The sequence below is a fragment of the Morone saxatilis genome, unplaced genomic scaffold, assembly GCF_004916995.1.
Source record: "Morone saxatilis isolate NCDOM2014 unplaced genomic scaffold, NCSU_SB_2.0 Contig12, whole genome shotgun sequence".
Taxonomy (NCBI): Eukaryota; Metazoa; Chordata; class Actinopteri; family Moronidae; genus Morone; species Morone saxatilis.
In genome coordinates, this window is record NW_023339674.1 from 19885758 (window position 1) to 19898944 (window position 13187).

Genomic DNA, 13187 nt, shown 5'->3' on the forward strand with positions numbered 1-13187 from the left:
CAGATGACCACCCACCTATAGCCGAAGGGTCTGTCCTAGGTTTCTGCCTCTTAAAAGGAAGTTTTTCCTCGCTGCCATTGTTCAAGATGTGATTGAAATGTTGAACCTTAATTTTGTTGAGCAGTGAATAAACACAAAACAGTCACAACTAAACTTCAGTCTGTTTCTCTGGTGTCTTCTCAAACAACAGGTTGTGAAAGTGAAAAAACATGCAAAATACACAGAAAAGCAGTTATCTAATAAGATGATCTGAGCTGAACAGAGAAAGTTTAAATTCTTGGTATAAATGCAGTGCTGACTACAGAGGTTAATAATGGCTAATCAGAACATTTATAAGGAGAATTTAGTTCAGTTCAAATGATGTATATTTTTGCATTAGAGTGTGTACATACAAATGTGACAGGAGTGAATTTCAAAGGTCCAAAAGTTAAAATGACAAAGGTGATGGGCGGATAAAAGCTCCTTTTTACATGTTTCTCACAAAATACAAAACAACTACTTGGTCACTGTTAATCAGATGACATGTAATGTGACAGGAACTCTAATATTTCTTTTATGCATTTTAAAAATACTGTTAGGAGACTGAAATACGATAGGACTGCATCACCTTGAGTTAAAATACAGTGATCTCAGTCAAACCTTTTCGTGTTTAGATACTAAATATAAGACCGATAGAGATATGGAAGGTATAAATTATACTGTCCAATATTTATTAAAGAGAAAAGGGAGACTGCCGTAATATGTAAGACGCAGTAGGATATGACAGAACATAATGTGTAGTTGAAATAATTTCCAGCTTAGCTCTGACCACCTCTGGTTGAAGATGCATAACTATCTTTTCTGATACAATCTAGAGAAGGTTACCAAAGTACGAAAAGTTTAAGTTTTACATATGATTTGTCCTCCTTTCTGCAGCATGTGTGCTTCTGTTCAGCAGTACCGGAGTACAGTATGATACGTACATCAGCACTAGTGTAGTCATTTTCCACTCCTGCCTAACTCATTTTGGATGTTGAACAAATCATACTGTATGGTGAGGTTGTAGCAGCTGAAGCCTTTTGCCAACCGGTGATACCAAACGTGACTGAGCCTGGTATTGAATCTATTGCTGAACTGGTATCTGACTTACTGCTCAAATAAATGAAGGGAACACTCAGTCATCCCACTATAACACCATGTCAGTTAAACTTCAGGCATATTATCTGTCTATTTCGGAAGCAGTGACTGTGAATCAATTTCACCTGCTTATGTGCAAATGAAAGTGAGAACAGATGAAATGGAGAGGCTCTTTCCCAGTCTTGCCCGATTCTTCTCTAGTTTTCTGTTTTGCTAGTGTCATTGTCACTACTGGTAGCATGAGGCGGTACCTGTAGCCCAGTCAGGTCGCACAGGTAGTCCAGTTCACTCCAGGATGGCACCATACGTGTGGTCACAAGAAGGTTAGCTGTGTCTCCCAGCACGGGCTCAAGAGCACAGAGGACATACCAGGAGACCGGCCTTTACACAAGGAGAGCTGGACATGGCCGTAGGAGGGCACCAACACAGCAGGACTGGTATCCGCTCCTTTGTGCCAGGAGAAACAGGAGGGTCACTGCCAAAGCCCTACAAACTGACCTCCAGCAGGCTACTGGTGTGCATGTTTCTGTCAGAAACAGGATCAATGAGGGTGGCATGAGGGCCCAACGTCCTCTGCTGGGACCTGTGCTCACAGCCCAGCACCATGCTGCATTCACCAACCGGTGCATCCGACACCACCAAGAACTGCCACAGACTGTCCAGAAGCTCACTGATGCCCTGATCCAGGCCTGGGAGGAGATCCCCCACAGGACTGGACAGGAGTGCATACAGGCACACAGGGGCCACACACACACTACTGAGTCACATTATGAGTTACCGTGATAAAATTCATGCAAGTTGGACCAGAATGCAATTAAACATTTTTTCCCTTGATTTTCTGTGTCATTTTGATACCAGCCTTCAATGGGTTGATCATTTTGGTTTCCACTGACCGTTATTTCACCATTTTGTTTTGAACAAATTAAACAGTGTACATCAGTAAAGATTTTCAATTTGTTCATCAAGATGTGATTGAAATGTTGAACCTTCATTTTTTTGAGCAGTGAATAAACTCAAAACAGTCACAACTAAATTTCAGTCTGTTTCTCTGGTGTCTCCTCAAACAACAGGTTGTGAAAGTGAAAAACATGCAACACTCATTGCACATTTCACAAAACACACAGAAAAGCAGTTATCTAATAAGATGATCTGAGCTCAACAGAGAAAGTTCAAATTCATGGTATAAATGACATTTAGGTCTGCACTGTGGTGCTGACTGTAGAGGTTTTTTTTTTATTTTTTAGGAGGATTTTAGTTCAGTTCAAAGGGTGTATATTTTTGCATTAGAGTGTGTACATACAAATGTGACAGGAGTGAATTTCAAAGGGTCCTTTTTACACATTTCTCACAAAATACACAACAACTTCTTGGTCACTGTTAATCAGATGACATGTGATGTGACAGGAACTCTTCTTCTTTAATGCATTTTAAAAGTACTGTTAGGAGACGGTACTGAAATACGATGGGACTGCATCACCTTGAGGTAAAATACCAGTGATCTTAGTCAAACCTTTTAGTGTTTTAATACTAAATATAAGACAGACAGAGGTTAGAACAGTTGGAAGTTGGAATAATTGGTCTTTCAGATAAAACCTTTTTGTCTTGTTGTCTTCCTTTGTGTCTTACAGCTGTGGCCTAGCAGTTGTATTGAATGCAGTTCATTAAATATTTGATAGATGGTGCTAAAAAAAAAGGTGAAGATGGTACTCAGCACTTGTCATTTGTCAATCTGAGAGACTCTTACTCACACAAGTATTTTACACCCATATGTGACTGTTGAACAGCTCATTTTGAGCCCACGGTACCAGGCCTGCTCCACTCGTCTAGTTTCAGGCTTTCCAGTAGACGTTGCAACCTGGCTGCAGCATTAGTGAGGTTTAACACCAAGGCTGAGTGATAAAGTCGTCTCTAAGTCTGCATTCCAGTTCTAGGTGCTGGATGGGGTTGAGCTCAGTACAGGTGTACAGGTGAAGGTACCAGTCAAGTTCTTCATCTAAAACATAACAGTATGATGTCGCATTAAGATTCCCTTAAAAGTGTTGAAAGCGTATTTTCTCAATTACCTCCTTACTATGCATCACTAAGATTCTACACAAACAGACTATATTCTGACAAGGTTTAGATATACGTTTGTCCTGTTTTCTATCAGAGATTTCAGTATTTCAGTTTTTTCTCTGAGCTCTTCTCACTGGTTTCAAGTGGGTGGAGCTCAGTCATGTACTCCAATGCACAAAACAGAAGAATTGATGAAGAATCTGATGACAGTTGGTGGGTTGTTGGGTCCCTGCACCCAAATGTGATGAAACTAACCCACGCAGACCTGGTGAAGCAGACTAACCAGCGTTAAACGATACTTTGATGTTATTCATTTCATCAGGAATATTTAATGTTGTAGAGAAATACTTAAGTTTGAAACCCAATTTTCAGGGGTTTCTACTGAAACTAAGAATCTAACCAGCAACAAAAACCAGGCCCAGAGTACACAAAAGTATCTAGAAAGGGGTGTCCACATACTTTTTCCACTACCATATAAGTGGAGGCTTTGTGAAATTTTACCAAGGCAAAAACTCTCAATTGTGATTCCTTTGAATAGAGCAAGACAACTAACTTTAAAGGATAGGTTTAAACTTTCAAATAAGCCTCAAAACAATACTCACATGCCCAAACACAGATCAGCCATATCATTTCATTATTATCAAAAGTGGTCCAAGGAAGGAAAAGCGGTGAACCGGAGACAGGGTCATTGGCAAGGCTCACTGATGCATGTGGGGAGCAAAGGCAAGCTGCTGGAGGCTGTTTGATGCTTTGGGCGACGTTCTGCTGGGAAACCTTGGGTCGACACGTACCCCCTACCTAAGTATTGTTGCAGACCATGTACACCCTTTCATGGAAACCGTAATCCCTGATGGCAGTGGCCTCGTTCAGCAGGATAATGTGCCACGCCACAAAGCAAAAAATGGTTGAGGAATGGTTTGACCAACACTATAATGAGTTTAAGGTGTTGACTTGGCCTCCAAATTCCCCAGATCTCAATCGAATTCAGCATTTGTGGGATGTGCTGGACAAACAAGTCTGATTCATGGAGGCCCCACCTCACAACTTACAGGACTTAAAGGATCTGCTGCTAATGTGTTGGTGCCAGATACGACAGCACACCTTCAGAGGTCTAGTGGAGTCCATGCCTCGACGGGTCAGAGCTGTTTTGGTGGCAAAAGGGTGACCAATATTCTGTAGGTGGTCATAATGTTATGGCTAATCAGTGTATGTACATTGAAGCAATTTTGGTTGCTGTAATTGTTATCTACTCTCCATACTGGCTCAGTAGAGAGCCTATGGGTATGTTAGAAAGTTACAGTTTTTTACAAATTAACAAGTACAAATAGACTCTTTATTCTGTCATATTAGTTTTGTTTGAACATTGGTGCAAAAAGGACCTTGAGCTCTTACATTGTATTAGGGAGGGATCGCTTCACAGCCAGTATGAACAGGAGGAACAATAACCATTTGACTGTACATGGGCATGCCAGTGTTGTTTTTTAAACCTGTACCCATTAAGTCAGTGTTTCAAATCGGTGTTTATGCGTATTATGAAAATCTGGGAGACTTACATTATTAACCTTTATGCAAATGTTGCATGAACTCTGGCAACAGTGTTGTTATGTTATTTCATGTTCAGATGCTTTTTGTGATTTCTTTGCAAAACTTATTTGACTTACATTTGGTGAGATATAAAACCGCAGCACGTCTTGCAGCTATGTACACATATCTTATTGATCTAATTTTGTGGTTTTAAACTTCAACAGGAAGAGTATTCGGTGTAGCTTTCACATATTATGGTCTGCCTAAGCTAAGGGAAGTGAATTTATTTATCAAATGGATATTTGTGTAGTCTCAAAGGATTACAACAAATATGCTAGGGTTTGGATTAACAACACAAAGTTCTGCCAATAATTTCCATTTAAAGATAAAAGTAAAAAAGTCAATTGGAATGGCCATTAGTGTTAAACACAGTTCATCCAGATACAATTTAAAGCCATCGCAGGTCATGAGACTAAAAATGTAACATTTAACATTTAACAACAACATTTAAATGAAGTTTATCACGTGATTAAAAGGAAGCACAGACTTTTTCACAAAAATCGACCTGCACACAGGCAAGACCCTCGTGATTTTCACACAGGAAGGAAACGCACGTCAAACCAGCTTCTGTTTTGTCCCCCCATCTGTGCCCAGCCTGCACATCTTCTCGCATTCAACTAACATGAATGTTTGTGGTGTACAGAAAAAGAAACTGCAATGAGGGTGTTAAACTGCAACATTGCAAGTGCACTGTCTTGTGGTCTGTAAACTCAATTAAACTTTTAATCAAGGAAAAAAGTATTTTTCTTCCTGACATTTGAGCTACTTTTGAGAGTTTAACTACATCCACAAAAATACAAATCAGCCTCTGTGTTAGACTTCTGCTGCACCTCAGTGGAATATATGGAAATCAGTTTCCTTGTCAGGAGGAGAACCCCATTCGAGTAGGTGTCTTTATCTCAATACTTTCCAGTGGTCATGAACAAAACTCATGTAGGTGTTTATGGCATGACAGACTACTCAAAAATACAACACTTTTTAGATTGAATCATCACCAAAAACATTTCCTTGTTTCACAAAATGAAAATCAACTTAAATTATCTCTTTATTTACTTAAAAACAACCACCATATAACACCTTTTAACTTTATAAGCACACAGTGTCAGATCCACACTAGAATAAATATTTTTAAAGATGCTACCACTATATCATCACATTAGTGTTAACTGACTCTATCAACTTGTATAAAAGGCACAATACTTTTTTATGTATATGTGGACACTGCTTCAATTCACTTCACCGAAGCTGGCAATAAAGCAAATATTTCTCTTGGCTTTGACATTAAAGACCATTTCATATTATGATATTCAGTGCAGTTAATATATGACAGGAATAGTAATCACTTGGGTAAAGTGATGAGTAAGATTCTGCCTGAGACAGCAGTTTACATTCTTTCAGTGGAGTAAAATTAATATACACACGCAAAAAAAAAAAAAAGCCAATCACCCCCAACTCTTCAGACCTTGTAGAGACCAAAGAAGTTGGCATAATGTGCATGGCTAAGATAATTAGGGTGCGATACATTCACAAGGACTTTGTCATATTTCTGCAGCTGCAGGGCGGAGCCGAGGTAACTCTCTGTGGTCCAGGCGTGTCCCAGCTGCTGGGAGCAGAAACCTGCTCTGTGGGCCTCCATCAGGGTCAGAGGTGAGGGACGCCCTTCTCTCCTCACAAACACTGTGTGAACAAACGAGGATGTAGGGGAACAACCCTTAAAGATCAATTCCACTCGTGAGTAAACGTGATAGAGACCGGTCTCGTTGACTTGCAGAGCGCCATCTTCAAACCGGTAAGCCGCTCCTCCAGAGGTGAACGCCCGACCGGCCTGCGACTCCCATCGCAAAGTCTTGGAGAATCTGTCTTTTTCAATACGCCCTGCAAAATGACAGAAATGATATCGTTCAGTCTATTATGTAGACCACAGGTGGAACCTCAATTTGGTGTCAAATTTAACACATTAAGTTAAAATAAAGGGAAAATATGTAAAGATTCAGAGATAAAACAATTTATTGATTTATAATGATAGATATTTTTATTCAATGTTTTTCTGATGTGCCACAATAATGTAATGTTTTTGAGTTTAAATATCCTTATTTGTGGGCTTTTCCAAAATATTTATATTTGTTGTTTGCCACCCCTTAAAGTCTCCAGGCCACCCTCGTGCCACCCCATGAATATTTCTCTAGAGCCACCTCTGTTATGTAGAATAGAGTATCTCACAGTATGGGTTATATTTTTATTATTATGTTATGTTACCTATCACGTGTGCTGCAGGTCTGTCATCCTTGTCTTCTTCTTTTGACTGAGGTTCATAGATACCTGAAAAAGCCGTCAGATTAGAGTCACATCACCTCTTCTTTTCCTTTATTGGGAACATTTTCTTTATGTTGGGAATAATTTGTGTGTGGGGAAACATGTTTACACTTACCAATTTGCTTCTGAGGCACACTAAACTCCGTCTCAGGTTTCACCTTTAGTGAGAGAAAAGAGAAACAGAGGAACCTCAATACCACATCACATGAGAGGCGGTGCAATCTTCTGCGAGCCCTCTCAGCAGAAGTCAGAAAGAGAGAGAGAGGATATCCTGTCTCACTGGACCGGTGACCACAGATGGAACAATTAAGTCCTTGGTTTGCTTTTTAAATGTCAGAGCAGAGCTGAGGTATATGGACTCTTGTTGACTGATGGCAAAGTATCAAATTAATTATTAAACTTTGCAGTGCTGTGTTAACTTTCCAGCTTGGTTTTCCACTCTCCCACCTTACACCTCCCTAACACCCCCCAGCAAAGGTGCAAGAACTCACACCTTTTTTTTTTCAGCTTTCCCCCCATTAAAACCGTACATGAAGCAAGCATTTCACACAAAGTAATACATTTAGTGTTGACATTATTATTTATTGGCATCCACTGCTCAATTATTACTTCACTTACTTTTTCAGTCATCACTAAATACTTTTTGACCTGCTTCTAATATTCTGCACCCTACTGTCACATCTGTTTTCAACCTCAAATCTATTTCCACACTTCCATAGTCATTATTAGCTTATTAATTCAGTAGAGAATCACCGAATTCATCTCTGTCCATCGCACTCAGTGGACCCTTACCTCTTTAATCTCTCTCAGTTCTTTCTGCATTTTGAAGATCTGGTAGGCTTCTAATCCCAGGGCCGCGAACACGAGCAGGAATAACATCAGCACGACCAGGGCAGCCCCGGTGCTGACTCCCATACAGCCTCGGCTCTTCCCACGGCTCCTCACCCTCTCCTGGGCAGGCGGGAAGGCCCAGCAGGGTACAAGACTCGGTGGCTGGGTGGAGTGCTGTGGACCTCCGCCTCCATCCACAAGGAACACCTGTGGGAATGGGTAGCTCTGGTCACAGCTCATGGTGCAGGTCCTGCCGTGAGACAAACAGTTTGTGCATCTGTTGCCTCTGCACGAAGGAGGTGTCTACTTTTTGTACCTCTGACTTAAAAAAACCAAGCTTCAGCTGTCAAGACTAACCACCCACACGTCCCTCCCACATCATACTGTGGACTGAAGACAAGTTACTTATCATAAACTCACACAAGAAACTATCAACCCATCCATCTATCACTCTCTTTTGATCTGCACTGCTGTATGGCATTTATTTATAACTACAGAACTTTATCACACTTTTTTTTCAAGTTCAATGTTGTCTTTGCACTGTTGGCAACACATTTTAAAACTGCACCTAGGTCTTAAGGAAGAGGTTTCAGCTGACCCAACCTCACTAACCACCATCATGTCATGCAGTGAGACCTTTTCACAAATTCCACGAAAGGAAAAGATTGAGTAACCATGAATAGTCACCTGCAGCTTTTTAGATGACTCTATACAACCTGACATGTGGCCCAGTAAGATACTTTTTAATGTTTCACAATGCAATTTCTTCTTTCATTCTGGGGTGTCACTGTGCCTCTTCAAATCTGGACCACCTCCTGAAACTTATATTATGTATATATATATATATATATATATATAGTATTCAACCAGTTCAAAACTGCTTTATTATTCAAATGTATTATTCTTGCATATTAGTCTTTATGAGGCACAGCATGTTAGTAAACAGTGATACAGCAGTTTCAATAGCACGTAGTGTATTCTTAGTGGGAAGATGCTGCTGCCACATGAAAAGAACTTATGTGTCTGCTTTCCTGCTGGCTGCTTGTGAAGAAGTTGGTAGCGAGAGACAGCGATACTTTACAGGGGTGAGAATTAACCCTAACCAATACCTCAGAGATGAGCTTACAGGAAAGCCGAACATGCTCACCGCTTTCCTGACAGCTCGGTGAGGAGCTAATTTCATTGTGGTCTTTTTTGACATTTTTGGGTTTGTTTCCTAGGATACAGAGCAATTACGCTCCTCCTTCATTGTGGTTTCAACAGTTTCCACACATCATCAGCTTAATGAAGATAGAGATATGTTTAATATAATTTGGCACTGTTAAGTGGGCTTTGGTAGTTTTTGATAAAGGGCATCTTTCCAACCACATAGATGTCCCATCTAGATGTCCCATCTATGTGGTTGGAAAGAAGTTGCAAGAAATAACTAGCTGTACCGCCGAGCGGGCTGCAGTAGTGCCATATCATGCAGTAAAACTTTGGCAAACAGCTTCTTTGTGAAGCGAAGTCAGTGTTGTATATTGTTGTAAATTGCAATGTTAATTTAGGTTTTCTGTGCGTATTTTGGTAAATGCAAAGGCCTCTGCTCCGTCCACTATTGCATAAGTTTCGTTTTGGTTCTCCAGGCCCCTGCAGAGGCAAAGGGAAACACACCTTGCAGTGTGCATTCAGAGCTCTAACTAAAAGGGTAACTGCGTCAAAGTTAACCATAAACTGTGCATGGTGTCTGCACTCTACAAGCTGATGTGTCTGTTTCCCAGAAGTGTCATGCTGAAAGCGGTCCTCGCAGCATCAGTGGCAGTACACAGTAGGTTCAGTGGGAGGGTGGGGTTTTGGGGTCTAACCAGGCTGTGTTCGGTGTTGCTGCTCTAGTTAATGTAATGAGACTAAAATGAATCACTGACTCAGCAAGTATCTCTACCAATAACTGTCGGTTTCTCACACAGTCTCTCTGCTTTCTGTTGCATAATGGAGGTAGTTGTGGTCATGATGACTGATTGCACAAATAGAGTAGTGCCTGAAAATTACATTGAATTTCTGATTACTCACACCTTTTTTGCAAACATAGCTTTTCCCTTATGCAGCTCAGAGAGGGGCTTTAATTCAATATCAAACCTGAGCTTCCCTCCATGACATAATGACAAACCGGGATTCACAGTCCTTGTGTCGGGAAGAATAAGTTACATTTTTACAAAAATCTGTCACATCTTAAATATTACAGAAATTGTAGGCCTCATTATATGAATATGCTGTGCTAACAATTTTGTGTCCATATGACCGTTCACCACAGGGAGCTTCTGAATGAACACCAAGCAATGAGAGGATCCATAAAACATTTCATTGTTATGCGTTATATTTATATAGTTATATCAAAATACATCATGTGTCACACTCTTCATCAGAAGAAGAATAACAGTCTAGTCCCAGGACATGACCTGCCCTCCCCTCTGTTGTCCCAGTGTTGGATGATTTCCCAGGTATCCTCTCTGCTGCTTCACATTCTGACTTGCGGTCTTGGGCGGCGCTTTTCTGTCCAACGACAGATCCCATTGCTGCCTTGTCATCCTTCTCTGTGTCCGTGCTCTGGGTTGAAAATGTTTGCCTTAATGAAGCGTTAACGAGGTTTGGCAGGCCAGACTGCAGCACCCTGGCTAGGCTCTGTGTTTGAGTGGACCCTGTCTGAGCGGATGGCCCCCTGAACGCAGCAGCGGCCACCGCCAGCCTCGTATGATCGAAGGAGAGGGGCTGGTCCTGGTCTGTAAAGACTGTCTCTGAGGTTCCTGAGATGTGGGGGAAGGGGCTTTGAAACCTGGTCTCTGAAATGCTGAGAGGTCTCTCTGAGGTTTTGCGACATCCTGTCCAACTGCAGGCAAACTCACTTTCACCATCTCTGCACTGAATGCTACTATCAGGTGACTCATAGGGCCGAGGGTTTTTCGCTGTAAGTGAGAGTGAAGATACACAAAGAGATGAAATGTCAGTCTTAAAGGAACAGTTCATCCAAAATGAAACAGAAACATATAAAAGGACATTAGAAGTAATAAATTAAGGTTATACAGTTGTATAATGTTTTCTTGTAGGTCTTTTCGTTCCCAAAAATAATTAGAAAAAAATATTGTGTGTACAGGCTTGTAGACAGAAGCTGTCTCACCACCTGGTTATGCAAAGCTCTGAAGTTCTGGAAACTTAATAAAACTACTCCAAACAGTGTTCTCAATCACACATTGGGTCCAGTAGTTAATCAATTTTATGCACTCCCAAGGCACTCCTGCTTCAGTTATCTGACAGACGAGTCTACTGCCTTCATGTGCGTCTTGGAAGCTCTGAATACTAAATTATTGTAAATACAAATTGTTGCATTTCCAAAAAGAAAAAAATTAAATCAAACGTTGTTTTTTAGGTCAGTTTCTAGAATCAGGTGGAACAGAGCTGCTGGCAGAATGAAGAGTTTCCCAAAACGAGAGCCCAATAAAAATGAAATGTCCAAATACATAATGAATCTGAAATTGATATTTTCAATTTACTGACTTGAAGATGTTATCTAACATCCATTCTATGTGTACAAAGTCACATCTTGGCATCTTGCTGTCATCCAATATTCCCAACATTCCCATTACCTGTTCCCATTTGTTTCTAACTCTTCATTGGGATATTTAACTAAGCTAAGCCTGAAGCTACTTGTAATTCTGGTAACTTGCAATGTGTGATCCTGGCCCACAACCTTCACCTGTATACTGACTAATATTTATGTGGATTAAAAAGACTCTTGATTATGATTCTTTAAAAGAGAGTCTAAACAGGACGATGTTTTTACTGTCTGTATGACATTAGGTATAACATTAATCAAACACACTGACCGATACTTGCAGACTCTTGTGTGTCTGCTCTCCTCTTGCAGTATGCCCGAGGAGTCCACGGCTTCTGTTTACAGGAGGGGTCAAGGACTCGTAGTTTGGCGATGAAGCTTTTGTACTCTCTCTCTAAAGCCTCAATGTGCAGCTGGAACTCTGCGATCTTCCTCTCTGGGTAATGAGACAGCTGCGACTGCTGAGAGGGCAAAAACAGATGTCATTAAACATTGGGCAGGGGGTTCATTATCACTGGAAACCATCTAGAATATCCATTTTACACATGACTACGTCACTTACCTGCAAGTAATACTCAATTTCATTCTTGATGCTGGGGATCCACTTTTTCACAGAGGAAGTTGAATTAAGAGAAGACTGTGAAGACAAATGTTGGCTGTAACAAGCTGGTCCGAGTGGCACTGATTGTTAACTAACATAATGATAATCATTTATAACGTTGTTTAGTACCAGCTTGGGTCTCCGCTCATGTATATCTTTGAGCCGTCCCTCTGTACATGAAATGTTGAAAGAAAACATTAGTTTAAGGTGCATTGAAGAGATTAGTTTTTACTCTGAGCAGCATGTTGAACGCTAGCTGAGGCTTTTCTTTCTCATTTCAACCAGTGTTACTGTAACAACTATCGGTTAGCATTAGCTGTGTGCAGCAGGGTGTTTTTAGCGGCCAAACATGAATTCAACGACAGTGTACCCTCTCTCTCCTTCTGGAGCCACAGTCTGTTCAGTCTCCCCTGCTGCTTCTCCTCGTTTCTAGCCATTTCAACTCCACAGGAAGAGAGACAGGACCGAAAGACCGAGAGAGAGGACCGAGCAGACAAAACAATGTCACGTGACACATAGTAGTAGCCACCACGTGAACTACCTACTAACTACCGCGAGAGCCGGACGTCATCAACAGTCCACTTAAACACTTGGGAAAGTTTTTTTCTTTTTTCTGCTTTTTATGTTACGACAGAGTATTAGGACCTTACTAAGAGAAAATATATATTTTTTTGGGAAATTACCAGAATAAAGACGAACAGCGGCTGCTGGGCTCAGGCTGAGGCTGCTGATTGGTTGAGCTGCTCATGTCAGATCTTGATAACTATCGAAGCTTTTTTCTCATTAAAACGATTACATTATTATTCTATTATTACGACTTTATTCTCGTAATATTATGACTTTATTAATTTCCAAAAAAATAAAATAATTGTTTTTCTTAGTCTGGCCCTAATACTCCGTCGTAGTAGCCTATGTAGAAATAACACAAAGCAATTATAAAAAATAAAATAAAATGAAACATATAGTTAAAGGTTTGCCTCTCATGTAGCCTTTTATCATTACTGCATTCACATTTGTTTTTCAGAAAGATAAATCCCAAGTTTACTGCTGTCCTTAATCAAATATTGATTGACAGAAAGAGAGTCAAGACCTACGATCAGG

General features: G+C 40.6%; 2 protein-coding genes across 3 annotated transcripts; both read right to left on the bottom strand.

Annotated features, from left to right (window-relative positions):
- Window positions 1-5725: 5725 nt before the first annotated feature.
- faslg (Fas ligand (TNF superfamily, member 6)) lies at window positions 5726-8264 on the bottom strand. Its single transcript, XM_035653701.1, has 4 exons — window positions 7861-8264; window positions 7184-7226; window positions 7012-7074; window positions 5726-6630 (listed from the first exon to the last, which is right to left on the bottom strand). The coding sequence occupies exons 1-4, from the start codon at window positions 8137-8139 to the stop codon at window positions 6212-6214; spliced, it is 804 nt and encodes a 267-aa protein (XP_035509594.1). The 5' UTR covers window positions 8140-8264; the 3' UTR covers window positions 5726-6211.
- A 1687-nt stretch (window positions 8265-9951) lies between these two features.
- Window positions 9952-12613, bottom strand: si:dkey-86e18.1 (uncharacterized protein LOC557342 homolog). Of its 2 annotated transcripts, none has more exons than XM_035654018.1 (5): window positions 12457-12613; window positions 12216-12256; window positions 12048-12122; window positions 11757-11943; window positions 9952-10838 (listed from the first exon to the last, which is right to left on the bottom strand). In XM_035654018.1, exons 1-5 carry the CDS (start codon window positions 12521-12523, stop codon window positions 10279-10281), a joined length of 930 nt encoding a protein of 309 aa, XP_035509911.1. In that variant the 5' UTR covers window positions 12524-12613; the 3' UTR covers window positions 9952-10278. The 2 variants fall into 2 exon arrangements, with proteins under 2 accessions (XP_035509911.1, XP_035509910.1); XM_035654017.1 differs by having other exon boundaries at window positions 11757-11946.
- Window positions 12614-13187: the final 574 nt, after the last annotated feature.